This window comes from Monodelphis domestica, chromosome 8 (genome assembly GCF_027887165.1).
Source record: "Monodelphis domestica isolate mMonDom1 chromosome 8, mMonDom1.pri, whole genome shotgun sequence".
Taxonomy (NCBI): Eukaryota; Metazoa; Chordata; class Mammalia; order Didelphimorphia; family Didelphidae; genus Monodelphis; species Monodelphis domestica.
The window spans coordinates 189235912-189255527 of record NC_077234.1 but is presented as its reverse complement, the minus strand read 5'-3'; the positions used below and the strand labels follow the sequence as shown (position 1 = coordinate 189255527).

The 19616-nt window shown below is 34.9% G+C and overlaps 1 protein-coding gene across 6 annotated transcripts in view; it reads left to right on the top strand.

Moving 5' to 3' along the window:
- LOC100020173 (E3 SUMO-protein ligase RanBP2) overlaps nt 1-19616 on the top strand; it is a 78839-nt gene that overhangs the window by 10804 nt on the left and 48419 nt on the right. For all 6 annotated transcript variants that reach the window (XM_056807080.1, XM_056807078.1, XM_056807079.1 and 3 more), the window contains exons 2-5: nt 11373-11440; nt 14483-14594; nt 15277-15429; nt 18938-19168. In XM_056807080.1, coding sequence (XP_056663058.1) covers nt 11373-11440; nt 14483-14594; nt 15277-15429; nt 18938-19168 — 564 coding nt within the window. The remainder of the gene's footprint in view (nt 1-11372; nt 11441-14482; nt 14595-15276; nt 15430-18937; nt 19169-19616) is intronic.

Below are 19616 nucleotides of genomic sequence, written 5' to 3'. Positions count from 1 at the left end.
TTTCCTTCCCCTCCCCCCCTTCCCATTGGCGATGTGTGATTCCTCTGGGTATCACATGTGTCTTCGATCCAAACTCATTTCCATGTTATTGACTTTTGCATTAGGGTGTTCATTTAGAGTCTTTCCTCAATCATATCCCCTCCACCCCTGTAGTCAAGCTATTGCCTTTCCTCAGTGTTTTTACTCCCACTGTTTGACCTCTGCTTGTGGGTAGTGTTTTTTTCTCCTTGATTCCTGCAGATTGTTCATGGACATTGCATTGACACTAATGGAGAAGTCCATTACATTCGATTGTACCACAGTGTATCAGTTTTGTGTACAATGTTCTTCTGGTTCTGCTCCTTTTGCTATGCATCACTTCTTGGAGGTTGTTCCAGTCTCCATGGAATTCCTCTACTTTATTATTCCTTTTAGCTCAATAGTATTCCATCACCAACATATACCACAATTTGTTCAGCCATTCCCCAATTGAAGGGCATCCCCTCATTTTCCAGTTTTTTGCCACCACAAAGAGCGCAGCTATGAATATTTGTGTACATGTCTTTTTCCTTATTATCTCTTTGGGATACAAACCCAGCAGTGCTATGGTTGGGTCAAAGGGCAGACAGTCTTTTATCTTAAAAAACCTTTCTTTCTGCCTTAGGATTGATACTAAGTATGGATTCCAAAACAGGACTGTAAGGTCTAGACAATTGGGGTTACACTGAGTGCTGATAGAGTTTAAGCTCTTCTTGGGTCTTTGAGAAATTCACCTCATTGAGTCTTTAGGGTTCTTTATGGTGACAGGATAGAGTGCTAGGTACACTGTGGAACTCTGGGTCTATAAAATGAGGATAATAATGCCTTCTTAGCGATGTTAGTATAAAATGAAATATTTGTAAAGTGTTTTGCAAGTCTTAAAAGACTCTAAATACTAATTACCATTATTATTTCTGTGCTTTTTATACTCTCCATCTTGCTTGGTCTAGCACCCAGAAATGTGCACACTCACATTACACAGGCATGTACTAGCAAATGACAAATCAGAAACAGCGGACAGACCCCTAGGCTGTTCTAAGTCATGCTAAGTTATCATTGGTACAGATGAGATGCAGGAAAGTGGCGTAAAACTGTCTATATAAAGCATGTCACTTCTCTCTCCCTTTTCCCTGGAGAGACAACTCTGGCTGGTAGCATGCTAAGTGTTCCGACATCTTGGCGTAGTGGCAGCTATTTGTCTGAGTTTGGCGGTGAGTTTACCCTTGAGCTGATTCAGGTTCAGGCATTTTAACTGAACCCTTTTGGAGTTCAGGCTGATTCCTTCCTCCTTACTTTCTTGAGCCTCTGGTCTTCCTTCTGGTACTAGCCAGGTGGGAGAAATCCTACTCTCTTTCCTTCTTCTTCTTAATATGTCTCCAATATATCAATTAAATCACCATAAATTTCCAGCTAACTTGGGTATTTTATTATTTGGGATTTTCCCTGGTAACCAATTAAATTTAGATTTTAAGTCACAACGCTAAAATTATCTTTTTCAGTTTTGGCTGACCATGTCGGTTGTGATGAAATAGCCTCAATCTTCTTAACTTTCCTAAATCTTTTCTCTACTGTGACTAAGTTCAGCTTTTAATAGCTTATTTTGATCAGCTGTAGAGGTAAGTAAATTTGGATTTTTTTCCCTTTCTCCTTAAATTAGATAGAATACAGCTGTTTTTCCTTTTTTTTTCCAAAGTGGCAGGACTGGGAAAACCGTTTAGCTACAAATCCCCTTTCCCTCAAGGAACAACTGCCCAGATTACTCTTAATTAGGAGTGAAGGGGATCTAAAGAGAGTTTTTGGCCTTGTCCTGCTCCCCATGTGTTTTGTGAAGCCCGCTAGGAAAATAATTACCCCCCCCCCAAATATATATGTGTGTATATATATATACATATATATATATAAATGAATAATACATTCTTCAACATTTATATGGCAGTTGAAGAATTAGAGACATTGAGAATTCAGCATACCTCCAATTTTATATGTTATTAGGGAATTTGTATTCCTTAGTACTGTGTTTAGAGATGATAACAGAAAAAAAATATTTGAAGCTGAAATTCAGAAAAACACACAAAATTATGAAGCTAAAATACAAGAAATTATGCAAGAATCTGAAGATAAAACACAGAAAACATAAAAAACATGCAATATAAAACACAGGAAAATATTACAAAATTTGAGGTTAAAATGCAAGACAACATACAAGTCCAATTGGATGATCTAAAATGTTTCTTACAGGAACAATTGGCAAACATCCATCCCACCAGAAACAGGTCTGGACATGACAGACCTGTTTCTGAACCTCTAAATGAGGAAAATTACTTCCCTGAAATAGAGATGGAAAACACGTTCCCTAAAGCTCAGCTAACAGACTTGTTCTCTCATGGTCTGCAAATTTTGGCTGAACTTAATCCCCACGACCCTTCCCCTGCAATCCCAGTTTCTCATGTTGTTCCTCCTACACAAAACCAAATTCCAGCCCAAAGGAAATCTCGCCCTTCTAAGGAAACTCATCTTAGTCAAACTGACCCACAGATACTATATTCAATTAGAGGCCTGTTTCCTCTAAGAGAAGTACCTGAAATAGGACAGAACAGGGATGTGGTGACTTTAAGGCACAATATACCATTTACTCCCCAAGAAATAAATGAATTTACACAAAATATCCCCACATATGAACAAGATCCCTTTCTAGTAACAAAAAAGATGACAGACATATTTTTTCAGTATAATTCGTCTTACAAGGACGTTGAAAACTTACTACAGGCTTTTTTAACTGAACGTGAGAAAAATAAAATAATTGCTCATGTCAACAAAACCCGGGGGCGAAATGCAGCACATTGGCCATCTCAGGATCCCGAATGGGACTATAATGACTCTGGGGATATTTTACAACTATACTGTTGTAGAGAGGCCATCCTAACAGCAATGAGAGTGTGCAGACAATACAGATAAGTAGACAGAATTTGAGAAGATTAGGCAAAATGAGGAAGAGACACCCTCCAGATTCATGGACAGAATAATCGAGTTTGGGGGTAGAGACCTGGATTTTGACCTATCTAAAGAAAATTGCATAAGACAAGTTAGAAGACTCTTTGTCAATAACTCTTGCAAAGTGATTAGGGATTATTTTAGAACACATTGCCCAAGATGTCCAGAGATGGACCTTGAAGAATTGCAGAAAATAGCTCTATATGTTTCAAAGGGAAACAAAGAAAAGGAGGAAGAAAATAATGATGCCAAAGAGGAAATAAAGAAAGAATTGAGATGTTTAAAAGATAAGATGGCTAAAACGGAAAGTGGGCATGATAATCAACCAATGACACTTGTCCCTCTCCAGGAATCTAATTATCGATCCATTACCTGCCAATTCTGTGAGAAGGGCCACAAAATGATAGAGTGTAGAACTTTACTCAAGATTACCAGAAGGAATACGCAATTTAATAACAACTACAGAAGTGATAATTATAGAAATAACTATAATAATGATAATGGAAACCACAACTTTAGGAATGATCACTATAGGATTAGATATTGAGAAAATGATAACTCAAACCAAATGACTCCTCAACAATACAACTTAAGTGGTATTCGTCCAAAAAATACTCAGGGTGCTAGTGCCCCTCAGGGGGGTGCCTGGCAGGGGGGTGCCCAAGGAACTCCCCAAATACAATGAAGGTGTGTGTGGGGGGCTGGGGCACAGGAATCAGAGGATACAACCTTTGATTTTCTGGACCGTGATGTCCTACTACCTGTTGTCTCTATTAGCATATAATTGTTTGGGACTGTGATTAATGTTTATGATTCTAGGAATCAGAAAAAAAAAAAAGGAGCACAGACTTAACCTGAAATAGTGCCAAAAGAGCACACAGGTAAAAAAAGAAGAAACCAATCCAGGTAGGATTGATGCACTTCTAAACCAATACTAAGGACTTGAACCCAGTGTGAGACTCAAGGTGGCGATGCTTGACATACGTTAAAATGTAGGCCTTCCTTGTATCCACACTCTTTGTGAAAATACTTTCAGACAAGTACCAAAGGTTGGCTTTTATCCTGGCTCCCTCTATCCCTGAGAATGAAGGTAAAATCAGACCAGTTAATGACACTTCCCTATCAAAATAAAAATCTGGTCCTTTTTTCTCTCCTATAGTATGGTAACTTCCTGTAGCCTTGGCTGCAAATGGGTAAGTGAAATATTACTGCATTCTGTCCTATAGACTTGTGGGATTAGAAATTACTTAATTGGACCCTAACACAAGAGCCTGTGAGAAATTTATTCTTGCTTACTCAAAATTTTGTATACATAGATTTTTGATATTTTGATACTGATTTTGAATTCTTTAAAAAAATATATATATATATATTATAAAAGGGTTTAATTTTTCTTTTCAATTTTTTTGTTTTGTTTTTGCTTTTCCTTTTTTAAAAATTGACTCCCCCCCGCCCCCCCCCCCCCCCCAACTAAACCTTGCATCCAGAGCTGAACTGGGTGTTTTTCAACACCTTCAGGGGGGATTGTATTTTCATAAAATCCATGATTTAAATTTTTGTTCGAGAAAGATCTTCAGAGAAGAAGCTTGCTAACTCCTAAATCCAGAGAATGAACTATTTGCAGAAAGATACCTAAACCCTTACACTACAGGAAGATCCAGAATGATCCTTGGGGTGTGGTTGATTGAACTGAAGGTTGAGTGAACATTTATTTTGAATGTACACTCTTATGCCCCCTAATTGGCTTTTGTCAATGTTCCCAGCAAAACATTGGTTTTGCTGTCTCTCTTTCTTCTGTTTTCCCCTTATCTCTAACTATTGTAGTTTTCCTCTTAGAGGGTAAAATTTTGTATAAACCTGCAGTTAGAAATTTTTGGGGTACAGCACGCTTATGTTTAGTGATCAATTGGGGAGAATAGTCCCCCAATCATCATCAGGGGGGATTGTGATTTTTTAGATTCTATCCATCTTGCTTGGTCTAGCACCCAGGAATGTGAACACCCACATTACATGGTCATGTGCTAGCAAATGACAAATCAGAAACAGTGGACAGACTCCTGGGCTGTCCTAAGTCAAGCTAAGCTATCATTGGTACAGATGAGACACAGGAAAGTGGCGTAAAACCATCTATATAAGGCACGTCACTTCCTCTCTCTCCCTTTTCCCCAGTGTAATAAAATAGATGATCCGTGTGACACTATTTCTTGTTGTTGTAACTGGTATATACTCTGGCTTGGGATTAGAGGGCTGCTGGTAGGGGGACACTTGAGATAGAGGGATGCTGAGAGATGCTGCTACAAGGATGGCTAATAGATCGATATATATTCCTAATCTCCTCCTCCCTTCACTCTCAGATCCCACACTCTCCCTCACCCCTCTCCCTTCTTCTAGCTTCTCCCTCCCAGTTTCTTCTTGAAGCTTGTGGCTTTGCCCTTCCCCTTGAGTGGACTATGAAGATACTCTTGTTTTCTTTCTCAGGTAAGCTGTTTATTGGGAAAAAACAGGATGGGAAACTGAGGTAAGAAGGATGAGGTTTTCTCTAATCTATAATGAGGGATAGGAGGAAATTTGGTAAATCAGTACAGTCACAGCTGTGACTCCAAGACAGCCAGAGAGAAGAACAACTGTTTAAAATTTTCTTTTCTTCTTCACAAAGCCACCAAGAGCTCTCAGCCTAATTTCAGAAGCCCCCCTCAAGGGTCCTTCAGCCTGGGACAAAGCTAACAATATTAGCTCTCAGCTTCTTCCCTCTTCAGTCAGGCTTGCCTCCTTTGATCAGAAAATCCCCGAGAGCCAAAGTCTCCTTAGTCAAACCCCAGAGAGAGAGACAGAAATCAGTTCCTCCTCCTGGCCAGCTCAACTGCCTCCTTCAGGAACATTCCATTTGGAACTTTATTCTTGATTGACAGACAGGTCCCCAGCTTGTTTCTTGCATGCTTGACTTGTCAGTTCTCTTCTTTCTCCATGACTCTTATACACTGGACAGGCGATTCTGGCTGGCAGTGTGCTAAGCATTCTGACATCTTGCCGTAGTGGCAGCTATTTATCTGGGTTTGGTGGTGAGTTTGCCCTTGAGCTGATTCAGGTTCAGGCATTTTGGCTGAGCCCTTTTGGAGTTCAGGCTGATTCCTTCCTCCTTACTTTCTTGAGCCTCTGGTCTTCCTTCTGGCACTAGCCAGGTGGGAGAAATCCTACTCTCTTTCCTTCTTCCTTCTTCTTAATCTCTTTCCAATATATCAATTAAATCACCATAAATTTCCAGCTAACTTGGGTATTTTATTATTTGGGATTTTCCTTGGTGACCAATTAAATTTAGATTTTAAGTTACAATGCTAAAATTATCTTTACATCTCTTAAGTGGTTCTCAACCTTTTTAATGCCATTACCCCGCAATACAGTTCCTCATGTTGCAATGACCTGAAACCAAAAAATGATTTTGGTGGCTACTTCAAAACTGTAATTTTGCTACAGTTATGATTCGGAATGTAAATACCTGATATGCACTATGTATTCTCATTGCTACAAATTGAGAGGTTGAGAACCGCTGTCTTAAGGTATAGGCAATAACAAGGAAATTTCTACCCAGAGAGTTTCCTATAGGAATGAAGTCACAGGTTTGCTCCCTCCAAAGTGCTCATAGGGACATTATCTTTTAAAGGCATTAGCAGATAAAAGTATCAGTTATACTGATAAAAATATTAAAACGTCATTTTTGAGTGAGGATGTGACACGGGGACTTTAGGAAAATCTATGGTATTTTTGTACAGGTTGGATTGAAGTGGGGAGGGTCTTCAGGCAGGTTAAAAGCTGTTACAAGACATGAGGGTCTGAACTAGCTCTGTGAATAGAAAGAAGAGGTTCAATCCAAGTGATGTTGTATGATTGCTTTCTATGACATGATGTATATATCCCATGATGAAATATATAAGCTCCATTAATACTACTCTTCTTATTTTAAGAGGTGTTAACTAGCACAGGGAAATGCAATTGGATTATAATAGCATATGACAGGTTTATTATTATAATATTATTATTATTATAAGAAACTAGAATTCAGTTTTTCTAATCAATCTCCTCTGATTCCTGCAGTCTGCATGTTGATTTAGTTTTAAAATATAGTATTAACTATTTTATTGTATTTTTATTTATTGTTAAATATTTTGCATTTATACTTTAATTTGGATCCAGAAAACAAAAGCTGATACCTTTGTTCTTAGACCATTTAGTTCTTACCATATTAATATTAAACTTAGTGCATATACTTGATAAGCTTAACCTATGGCAGTGTAGAACTCCTGACTTCAAAAGATATTCCAACTTCAGCTTCCCTGGTAGCTAGGATTACAGGTGCGTAACTATTAGAACCATTAAATATTTAAGAATCTGAGAAATCACTTTCTGCAATTTCATGTGTATCCCATTGATTACAACTTTCCTTAATCTCCCAGGGCTCCAGTTGCTCTTTTATAAAATGAGAGAGATTGAGTTAAAATGGTCTCCCAGCTTTAGATCTGCCCTCACTATGTCAGAGACTGGTGACAAATTTCTTTGTGTTAGGAAAAGTGGGGGCAGAATGCATGCTAAAACAAGAAATCTGGGGGTAAAACTCAATACTTCCATACATTAGATAATTTCACTGCAAGAGTAATGTTTTATGGGATTATCTCTGAATGTATCACTTTGAATATGGCTATGGCGGAATTTAAAGATCTTGTATGGTAACATACTAACTTTTTATGAACTTTTATATCTGGTGGTTAATCTATCAAAGTGTCTGTTTCATGGAAATATAAAGAATATTGTTTTGTGTTAATAAGTGTTTTGTGAAAATGGCATCACTTTGTTTTCTATAGAATTTAATCCCAGGAGCTAGAGAACATTATTAATGTAACAATATTTGTTATAATCTAATCTGTAATTCTGAAAATATATTTTTATTTCATTAAATATTTCCCAGTTAAATTTAATATTTTTAAACATTCATTTTAAGAAATTTTGAGTTCAAAATTCCTTCCCACTCCTCCCCTCTTAAGGCAAGAAATATGAAATTGATTATATATGTGAAGTCATGCAGATCATATTTCCATATTAGTCATGTTGCAAAAAAAAACACACAAAACAAGAAAAAGCAAGAGTGAAAAGTGTGCTTCATTCTACAGTAAGTATTCAGTCCTCTTTCTGGAGGTAGATAACATTTTTCATCATAGGTCCTTTGGAATTGTCTTAGATCATTGCTTTGCTCAAAGTAGGGAAATCTTTCACAGCTGATCATTATTATTACAACATTGTCATCACTAGGTACAGTGTTCTCTTGGTTCTGTTCTCTTCATATTGTATCAGTTCATTTAAGACTTCCCAGGCTGTGTGTTTTTTTTTTAACTCATTCTACTTGTCTTAATAGCATAGTCGGATATTTTATATATACATATACCATTTATTTGTCTAGCCATTCCTCAATTACTAGACATCTTCTCAATTTCCAGTTCTTTGCCACCACAAAAAGAGCAGTTATAGATATTTTTGTACATATAGATCTTTTTAGGATACAAAACTAGAAAAATTGTTCTGCAGAATGGTTAGGCCAGTTCATGATTCCACCAATAGTGCATTAGTGTTCTAATTTGTAGACCCCTCTTCACCTTTTTTTCATTTTCCTTTTCTGTTATGTTAGTCAATTTGATAGATGTGAGGTAGTATCTCAGAGTTGTTTTAATTTGCATTTTTTCTTTTTAAAAAATTATTCCTTGGTTACAATAATCAAATTATTTCCCTCCCTCCCACCCTTCCACCCTTCCTGTGGCCGACTCGCAATTTCATTGGGTTTTACTTGTGTCCTTGATCAGAACCCATTTCCATGTTGTTGGTGTTTGCATTAGGATGTTTATTTAGAGTCTACATCCCCATCCATGTTCCCTCAACCCATGTAATCAAGCAGGTGGTTTTCTTCTGTATTTCTACTCCCACAGTTTTTCTTCTGAATGTGGATAGTGTTCTTTCTCATAGATTCCTTCAAATTGTTCAGGATCACTGCATTGCCACTCATGGAGAAGTCCATTACATTCGATTGTGTATCAGTCTCTGTGTACAATGTTCTCCTGGTTCTGCTCCTTTCGCTCTGCCTCATTTCCTAGAGGTTGTTCCAGTTCCCATGGAATTCCTCCACTTTATTCCTTTGAGCACAATAGTATTCCATCACCAACATACACCACAGTTTGTTCAGCCATTCCCCAATTGAAGGGCATCCCCTCATTTTCCAATTTTTTGCCACCACAAAGAATGCAGCTATGAGTATTTTTGTACATGTCTTTTTCCTTATTATCTCTGGGGTACAAACCCAGCAGTGCTATGGTTGGATCAAAGGGCAGTCTTTTAGCGCCCTTTGGGCATAGTTCCATAATTTGCATTTTTCTAATCAATGATTTAAAGTGGTTTTTTTTTTATATATGACTATAGATAGCTTTGGTTTCTCCTGAAAACTTCTTATTCATATCTTTTGACAATATCAATTGTGAAATGGTTCTTACTTTCATAAATTTGACTCAGTTCTCTATATATTTGAGAAATGAAACATGAGAGAAACTTTCTGTAAAAACTTTTCTGCAGTTCTTGCTTTCCTTCTAATTGCTTTTTTTCTCATGAAAACTTAAAATTCATGTTCTCAAAATAACCATTTTACTTTATGTGATCCCATCTATTTTGTTAGGTAATAAACTCTTCCCTTTCCCATAGATGACAGATACTTTTTTTTTACTCCCCTAATTTACTTATGCTATCATTATTTATCTAAATCATATACTTACTTTTATCTTATTTTGGTATACATTGTGTGAGATAGTGGCCTTTTCTTAACTTCTGCCAAACTCTTTTCCAGTTTTCTCACCTGTTTTTGCTAAATAATGAGTAAGTCCAGTTCTAGGATATTTTAGAAAGGACAGGAATAAATTAAGTAGCATCTAGAGGTAGGCAATCAGAATGCATTCATTCTTTGCCATATGAGGATATGTCAGAGGAATTGGAGATGTTTAGCTTTAAAAAAATAGTCTAGAAAAGCGAGTATGAGAACATGATAGGTTGTGTTCAAGGATCTGAAAGAGGATTAAATTTATTTCTTGGGGTGGGGGAGGTGCCAGGAGCAATGGAGTGGAAGTTGCTAAGAGACAAATCTCCTTACCTCCAGAAGAATTTTCTAATAATTCAAACTGACTAACAATAGAATCAGCTGCCTTGGGAAAAGCCATGATTCACTCTCCTTGGTTGCCTTTGCGGTAGTACATGGATGACCACTTTGCATATATTTTCATAGAGTTTCCCATTTTTGTTTATGATCAACTAGATGGCCCTTGGAATTCTCTTCTAATTCTAAAAATCTCTGATTCTATGATCTGGAAAAAACATTGATAGATAAAAGAAAAATTTGGGCTGTCTCTTGTATCCTAGGGGAGATACAACAGGGTTCAAAATTAAATAGGCAAGTAAAAGCACTGTGCCCATGCTGTCTTGTGTTGAAGATCTCTTTCCACTCATCTCACTTCTATTTGGTCACTTTTATTAATTGATCTTGGGAGTAGAGCTACCCACCCAGGAAAATGCCTTTTTATTTCCTCCCCAGGTCAGAAGTTCTTAACTTTTCTAAGAGAAAAAGTTATACTTAAATACAGTTATCAAAACAAAACAAAAATTCACAGGACACCATGTTAAGAACTTCTCCTTTAGACAGTGTCATGCCAGAAAGACCAATTCTGGACTAGGTATACTGTTTTCCTCTTATTTCCATCCATCAAATATGTAATAAATACTTGCCACTTGTCTTACTTAAAAGTTAAATTGAAATTGAAATTCTTTTTACTTTTTATAACACAGTTCTTTTTTTATTTTTTATTTATTTATTTTTTAAACCCTTACCTTCCATCTTGGAGTCAATACTGTGTATTGGCTCCAAGGCAGAAGAGTGGTAAGGGTAGGCAATGGGGGTCAAGTGACTTGCCCAGGGTCACACAGCTAGGAAGTGGCTGAGGCCGGATTTGAACCTAGGACCTCCCGTCTCTAGGCCTGGCTCTCAATCCACTGAGCTACCCAGCTGCCCCCTCTTTTTTTATTTTTAAAGAATGTATTTCCTATTTTGTAATAAGTTAGTTGGATTAAGGAGATGGAATTTTGATTTTCTGAAGACTGCTGGTCTTTATTCATTCTCTGCAATATCTGCAAATATATAATTTAAAATTTTTCTTGCATAAATTATTAAGTGAAATTTTTCTGGGAAATTTTTTTTTGCCCCTCTTCAAAGGGCAAAAACATGAAAGTATTCCATTATTGAGGCAGTAATGCTTTAAATGCTTTTAAATGCTTTTTTTTTTCATTTTCAGAAGTCAATGAAAGGATTCCTTTTTGCTAAACTATATTATGAAGCTAAAGAATATGATCTTGCTAAAAGGTAAAGTATAATTTTTAAAAAATGTGAGAACATTTCAAGTTATTACAAAAGATAACCTAATCATTTAAAATGCCTTAATATCTGCTTGGTGTACCCATGAACAACTTCTTGGGTTGTTAAAGATTCAGCTTTGATTTCTTGTAATCCTTACTTGCCTTTCTTAGCAAGGATTAATGTTAGCAGTGATGTTCCTGATGTATCAGATATCCCTCAAGTGCCTCCAAATCATTAACAACTATGTTTTTATATATTTTAATTTTTGAAAATTGGTAATCTTTATAGCATTTGTGATGACCTTTTAAAATTAAAATCTTTAACTGAAAGATAATTCCTTAACTGTTCCAAACTGTATTGTTGACTAATTTTACTAAATTAGTTATTTATGCTCTACTGCTAGCAGAAGTATAGTTAATAATAATAAATGGTAGATTGCCTGATGTATTTAGAATATGAACATATCTGATCTAGGAATTCACACAAAAAAACCACTTTGAAAAATCCAACTCTTCTAATTAAAAGTCTCTGCCTTTGATTCAGCTTTTGGTTGTTCCAATTATAGTGTTAGTGACTAGATTACATCTCGCATTGATGTTAAAATGCCAAAGAAAAGTGGAGTTGTGGCGGTAGGTGTCAAGGCAGACTGTCCTGGACCTGGACTCAGACTCATTCCTGTTTTCAATTCTGGCCTTAGTCACACTTCCTAGCTATGTGACCCTGGGCAAGTAACTTAACTCTGCCTCAGTTTCTCATCTGTAAAACAAGTTGGAAAAGGAAATAACCACTCCATTATGTGTGCCATGAAAACCCCAATTAGGGTCATGAAGAGTCAAATAGAACTGAAATGACTTTAACAACTACTGCTCTTAAATCCTTCTAAAGTAGAATTTCTAAATACTTTACTAGTTCAAACATGGCATTGTTTTAGGTTTAAATAACTCTTTGAATGTATTTGGGCTAGTGTGAATAAAAATATGTATATCATAGAATCATAGTGCAGATATGCCTGAGTTACAACTGAGTTACAGTCAGAAAAAGGGTTCTAAACCTGATGTCTATGAGCATGAATGGAGGGAAAAAAAATCACATTCTTATTTTCACTGACCTCAAACTGCAGTCTAGCATTTCCTTCATTTAAAAAGCAAATCCCTCAAAAAATAAATAAAAAGAGTAGAGAGTTGTATCAGGTATTGTCTATAGCTATAGTTAGGAGGAGAGAAGTTATTTTAAAAGGGACAACAAAAGATAAAATATCATTTCAATAACAAAAAAAAAAGCAAATCACATTATTCTGAGAAGGGGTTTAGAGGATTCAACAGACTTCCAAATGGGATTATAACACAAAAGTTAGGAAGACTTGGTCTAGAACCTGGTTTGAGAACCAAGAAAACATGAACAGCAGGTTTTGCCAGTAAAATTTTTACACCATAAATGAGATGGGAAAGGCCCTCCATCTTATGCCTTTTACATTGTTCTTTTACAAAAGTTTTTATTATATCTTTTATCTTGTTCATTTGTGAAAATAGTTTTCCTCCTTTTCTAGTGAATCACCTCTTATAACAATAAAAAATAAAGGAATTAAAAGGTATTTTCAACAATTAACCAATGCATTAGAAGAATTTGCCAGCATATCTACATGAGTTCCATATACCTAATTCCCCCATCTCTGTTAGAAAGGAATGAAGTACATTTCATCACCTCTATTCTAGGTCTAACCTTGGTCTTTATAATTAAGTTTTTCTTTCCACTTACATTGTAATGAATGTTTTTTGATGGTTTCTGCAAACTTCATTCTGAATTAGTTTATACAGATCTTAATGGGTTTATCTGAACTCTTCATATTCATAATTTTTTAAGGGACAGTATTCCAATATACTCATAAATAGTACATACACATACACACACACACATATATATATATAAATTCAGTTTAATCATTGGTGTTGTGTTTTTTTTTTAAACCCTTACCTCAGAATTGATACTAAGCATCAGTATTATGTCAGAAGAATGGTAAGGGCTAGGCAATTGGAATTAAGTGACTTTTGCCCAGGGTCACACAGCCAAGAAATATTTGAGGTCAGATTTGAACCCAGTTCTTCCCAATTCCAAGCTTGACACTCTTTACTGTGCTACCTAACTGCCTTTTGGTACTCTTTTATCCTCAGTAGATAGCCTCCTTTACCTTGTTTTAAATGGGAAAGTAAAAATATTATATGAGTCATAATTTTTAATTATATAGAAAATCTCCTGCATTCCAGACCTCCATTTCTGACCGAATTCTTGATTACTAAATCTATCTTCAGTTTTAACTTAAAATATATTGAGAAACATTTTTATTTATTGATCATTACTTCATTTCAATTTGACTTCTTTAGGATCAGTTAGAATGTTGGCCTTTTTTATAACTTTCATATTGTCTGAAATGATGAATACTTTGTTTTTTTATATATACATGTATACACATGCAAATTAAAGTATAACCTAATACCCTATGAATAGGATTTAAAAAAAAAAAAGGAATGGACATACTGTTTTAGCATTTTTTTTGTGTGAGGGTTATGGTAATTTATATTGTGATAACTTTGTAATTTAAAAACTTAATCCCATGAAATCCAAAGTGCTAGCATACATTGCAAAAAGTATTTCAATGATGAATGAATTCAATGATGAATTTTAGAAGTCAGATGTGGAATGAAAAGAGGAAAGAGATGTGGTCAGATCTTTGTTTCTTATATGTTTTCAGCATTGATTAAAAAGTTTAGTTGATGAATTTGAAACTAATAAGAATTTTGCATTATTTGTGGGGTTTTTATAAACTATTCATGTCATTGTTTACAAGTAATTTTCAATTAAAAGTTTGGATGTTCAATTAAGTAAATATTGTGGTAACCAAGAGATAAATATGGAAATATTGATAGATTTGTAGTAATTTTTTTTTGTTCTAAGTGACTTAGAAAGTATGCCATTGAGTTTCATATTTTAGAGTTGTACTACATTTACATAGTGTAAGAACCTCTTTAAAATGAGTTTTGAATTATTTCTTAGATATATATCTACTTACCTTAATGTACAAGAGAGGGATCCCAAAGCACACAAATTTCTGGGTATTCTCTATGAAGCTGAGGGAAACATTGACAAGGCTGTTGGATGTTACAAGGTGAGTAACAAGTGTGATTAAAATGTGAATTGTATACCAGTGTGCTATCCTATGTTATACTAATATACAACATCTATTTTTATTATTGTTAGATACTATATTTTGTGGGAGATATGGTTGTTAGAAGCAACATGATTAAGGAGCCGTTGAGTTGGGGAGACTCGGATTGTTTCTGTTTCTCATGAGCTGTGCTACAAATTGTTGAAATCTCAGATTTGGAACAAAACCATACACATTTTTTAAAAGTTTCACCACCATTTATAGAAATAAGATATTTCTAAAAAGTACTATTAAATGAAAAAATATTTTTTAGTACATATGCGCTAGGACATAACATCAGGTTATTAGAACTGATCTTTAAATTCTTTGGTATAAAAGTATACAATGGAAGTATGATAGTTAATTTTTAAGATTTCTAAGCAGAATTTGTCTAATCATATATTTATAATATATATTTCAGTACTCTTGGTGAATTAGGATGCTCTTCTTTTTAAGTATTAAGGAAAGAGCAAAATAGTGCTTTTTAAGAGATCTGTTATATCATTTGCATTCAAACTTAGTGATTTTACTAATTTTGAATCAAAGTTCAATATTTTACCCAGGATTCATTAGATTCATACATAATGTTTTCAGCATGAATTAATTATTAATGTCCCTATATATATGTTTTTTGAATTGCCAGCGTTCAGTAGAATTAAATCCAACACAAAAAGATCTTGTGCTCAAGATTGCAGAATTGTTGTGTGAAAATGATGCTACTGATGGAAGAGCAAAATATTGGGTTGAAAGAGCTTCTAAGCTTTTCCCTGGAAATCCTACCATCTATAGGTTAAAGGTAAATATCCTTGTTTTTAATTAAATGAAAATTAGAGTTAAAAAAATTGACACCCCAAACAAGCAATTTCTATATATGCTGCCAGAATAGATATATATTGCATATGAAATAATGAATCTTAATTTTATACTGCTTGCTTTTAGAAATATATGTATATAAGGGGCAGTGAGGTGGCTCAATGGATTGAGAAACAGGCCCAGATAGGAGGTCCTTGGATTCAAATCTGGCTTCAGATACTTCTAGCTATGTGACCCTGGGCAAGTCACTTAACCCCAATTGTCTAGCACTTTATTGCTCTTCTGCCTTGGAAAAGTAAGGGTTTTTATACAGACAGGCAGATAGAGACAGACAGACATATTCTGTTCTATTTTGGACATTTAAAAGATGTTTTAATGACTCTTTTCTCTTTTTTTTTTTATGGCAACAGTATTAATAACCTCACTTCCAAGGCAAAGGAAAAAGAAATCCCTTCTACAAATATTATTAAGCACAGTCCAACAAAATGTATGTTTGTTTCTGCACCTTGACTCCATCTCTCTTTTGGCAGGAGGGCTGCTGTATCATCATTACTCTGATTAAAAAGTATTTCATTTCTTTGATCAGAGTTATTATTAAGTCTTTTGGAGTTGTTCTTTGCTTTCTTTCTTTACAATGTTGCATATCAGTTGTTATCCTGGTCTATAATTCTGTATCAATTTGTGCTTCCCATAATTCTCTGAAATAAATGTATTTTTTTCATTTCTTACAGGACAATAATATTCCATTAATTCATTTACCACATCTTGTTTAAGTATTCCTCAATTGTTCTCTTTTTTTTCTTTACTTTTTAATCCTTCTCTTTAGTGTTATGGAATTTGTTTTCCTTCTGACTACTCTTTCTTCCTCATTTACTTCCCCTTTCCCTATACCTGCTTGTTTCATTTTCTAATTCCATGAATTTCTACACTAAACTATGTGTGCTTGTGTGTTCAGTGCTCCTTTGTTTAATTTAGATAAGGGAGATTTCTCTGATACTTTCTATCCTTTTGTATTTGTATATTCTCTTCATAACATCTCAGTTATGATAAATAGAAACCTCTCTACAATATTATATTCCTTTTAACTTCCCTTCTCTTTCTCTTTCTCTTTTCTTTAAGCCCTCCAAACAAAACCAGTATACCCTCATGTCCTGTATTTTCCTTATTTAATTCTCATTATTGTTTGAAGATATTGAGATTCTAAAGAGATGCTTATACCTCATTCCTCATTAGAATGTTTGCTCTTGATCACATAGTTCCTTCCAATTCAAATACATTTTTTTACTTGCTTTCTTTTGGCTCTACTTATGTTGTAAAATTTTTGCTCAGCTCTGGTGTTTTATCAGTAATGCTTGGAAATTATCTATTCTATTCAAATATCCATTTTTCCCATTAGTAGATTTATTCTCAGCTTTGTAGATTAAGTTATTTTCAGTTGTGAGCTTATATATTTGATCTTTGCTTTCCAAAATTTCATTTCATTTCTGACATAAGTAACATAAGCATAAAGTCCTGTGTCATCTTTAGTTTGATGCCTTGGTATGTGAACTCTTCCATACATAGTATGGGCTTGATTTGTCTGCCTGCAAAACTCTGTCTGTCTCTCTTGTCTCTCCTGCACATGCCTCCATATCCACTTTGAAGCCCTGAATTTTACTATGACTTTCCAGGTACTACTTGTGTGGTTTTCTTTCCAATGGATGCTTGCTTTTTATCTTCACTTGCCATTTGGTTCTAGTGGATTGTTCTAATAGTGTCCAGATTTTTATTAAATTTTTAAGGAGTCTGATTTTATCAAAATTTTTCCTCATTGACCTATTGCAGATACTTTGTATTCTTTTTTTTCTTAATCTTTTTTTAGTTTAGTATTTCATGTTTTGTGGAATAATTGATTTCAGTTTCGTCTATTCTAATTTTAAGGAAGCTATTATTTGGGTAAAGTTGAACATTTCATCTCATAAACTTTTTCTTCTAATCTTTTTCCTCCAGGACTTTTACTTCATTTTTTTTATCGTTCCTTTATTTCTTCTAGGAATTCATGTAGTCTCATGGAAAATACATATTCCCTTTTGAGTCTCTTCTTGAATTGCTATAGTTTTATTCTCTAATTTGAATTTGTGTGCCTCTCTTCATTTACAAATAATTTTTCATAAGATTAGCCTACTCTTGCACTTGTGGATTTGTTTCTGTTTGGTCCTAACTAGAATCACTTGGGTTCCTGTGACTGCCACTTCTTGGAGTTAGCCTCTCCTCTGCACCTAGCTTCATACCCTATCCCTGACCTTTAATCTTTGAGGTTAAGAACTCTGGATCTTCAGAGTCCTCTTTATTATCTCAGGACAGAGTGCTAGGGACTTTGGAGCCCTGGGATGTTCTGATTTGAGTAGTAATAGTACATGATCTCAACAAGTGCTGCTTCTGGTCATTTTTCTTAAGATTCACATTCTGGGTTTCCTTCTGCTTTAGGTTTCTGGAGGAAGACATCCAGTTTTGCTCTTTTTGGATACATAGCCTAGCAATCTATGTGCTGTATCTGGTTGCAGTGGGAGGTTATCTTCTTTGTACTGGTGCTGGTTTTGTAGGAGGTCTCCCTCTCTATATTTATTTGTAGGTTTTTTGATGGACTTTTTATATAATTATTGGTTGGGAAAAAGTCACTTTCTGTATTTATGATTGCATTTCTTGATCATTTTTTCAGGCTGGTGAGATTTTTAGATTTTTCCTAGAATAGGTATGTGGGAACTAGGCTAATTGACTTCATTCAGACAGCCATCTTATTTGGAAATTGCAGCTATTTCTAATCTTTCCAGCTAAGTTATCGTATAGTAAAAAATGATCTAGCAGTCATTTTTAGGGAATGAGGTCAGAGATAGAATAGATCCTTAGAGTCTGGTATAGATATATTTATTTACCATTAATGATATCTTATATTTTCAATGAGAAATATTTGTTAAATATCTACTATGTGCTCTAGGCACTGCTTAGATACTTGTGATATGAAGAAAAAGTAAAACAGCTCTCATTCTTAAAGAGTTTATATTATCTGGAAAGTTAGCGTGTACATATACAAGTATAAAATAATTTACAAAACAAATGTAAGGCAGTTTAGAGAAGGGAGGGCACTAGCATTTGGGAAAGTTAAGAAAGGTTTCACATAAAAGATTGTGCTTAAACTAAATCATAGGGCTAGTAATGGATTACTTACATTTAGAAGTAAGGAGAGAATATTCCAGGTAGCCCGAGCAAACAACCAGAAGGCCAGATTGGTATAATGTAGGAAAGACAATTTAGGTAGGCTGGAGCCAGATTGTGGAGGGTTTTAAATGCCAAACAGAGAAGTTTTATTTTGAGGGTTGGTGGTGTCTCATTTTTGCATTTGTATAGGTAGCACTTGCCATAGTTCCTTGCACATAAACACTTAATGCTTGTTGATTGATAAACTTGAATATGTTTTGCATTGATTTCTAAGTTGACGATATAACTTTTAATAGGAACAGCTTTTAGATTGTAAAGGTGAAGATGGATGGAATCAGCTTTTTGACTTGATTCAGTCAGAGCTCTATGCAAGACCTGATGATGTATATGTGAACATCCGCTTAGTAGAGCTATACAGGTCAAATAAGAGACTGAAAGATGCTGTGGCCCATTGCTGTGAGGCAGAAAGAAATCTGGCCTTGAGAACAAGCTTGGAATGGTATTCATGTGTTGTACGAACACTTAAGGTAGGTAGAAACCTGTTCTGTACATTTCTTTTTTGGCATGTGGTGGCACTTTTCCCATTTTATCCCATTATCCTCTTAAGAGGCATTGGTTTTCCACATGTAAAATTCTTGATAACAAATAAATTGCATTATTTAAGTCCATTTTTACATACATAGGTAGCTCTTAATACTATGAAATAAATTTCTTCCATTTCTGGGTGGGGCATTATGCCAGGCTCTTCTTTGCAAACCATTTATTTGTCCAAGATAATTATTGTTTTAAAATTTATTATTATTGTTTATTACTTATGTCATCTTGGTAATTAAGGATATAATTAATTTATTTCATCTTATTTGAGGGATGACTAGAATGGAAAAAGGGCTTAAAATTTTTTTTTGGAAAAATAATTTTTGAAATTATACTTCTATCAGTGTATATATTATGGTTTCATTAGGGAACATTGTTATT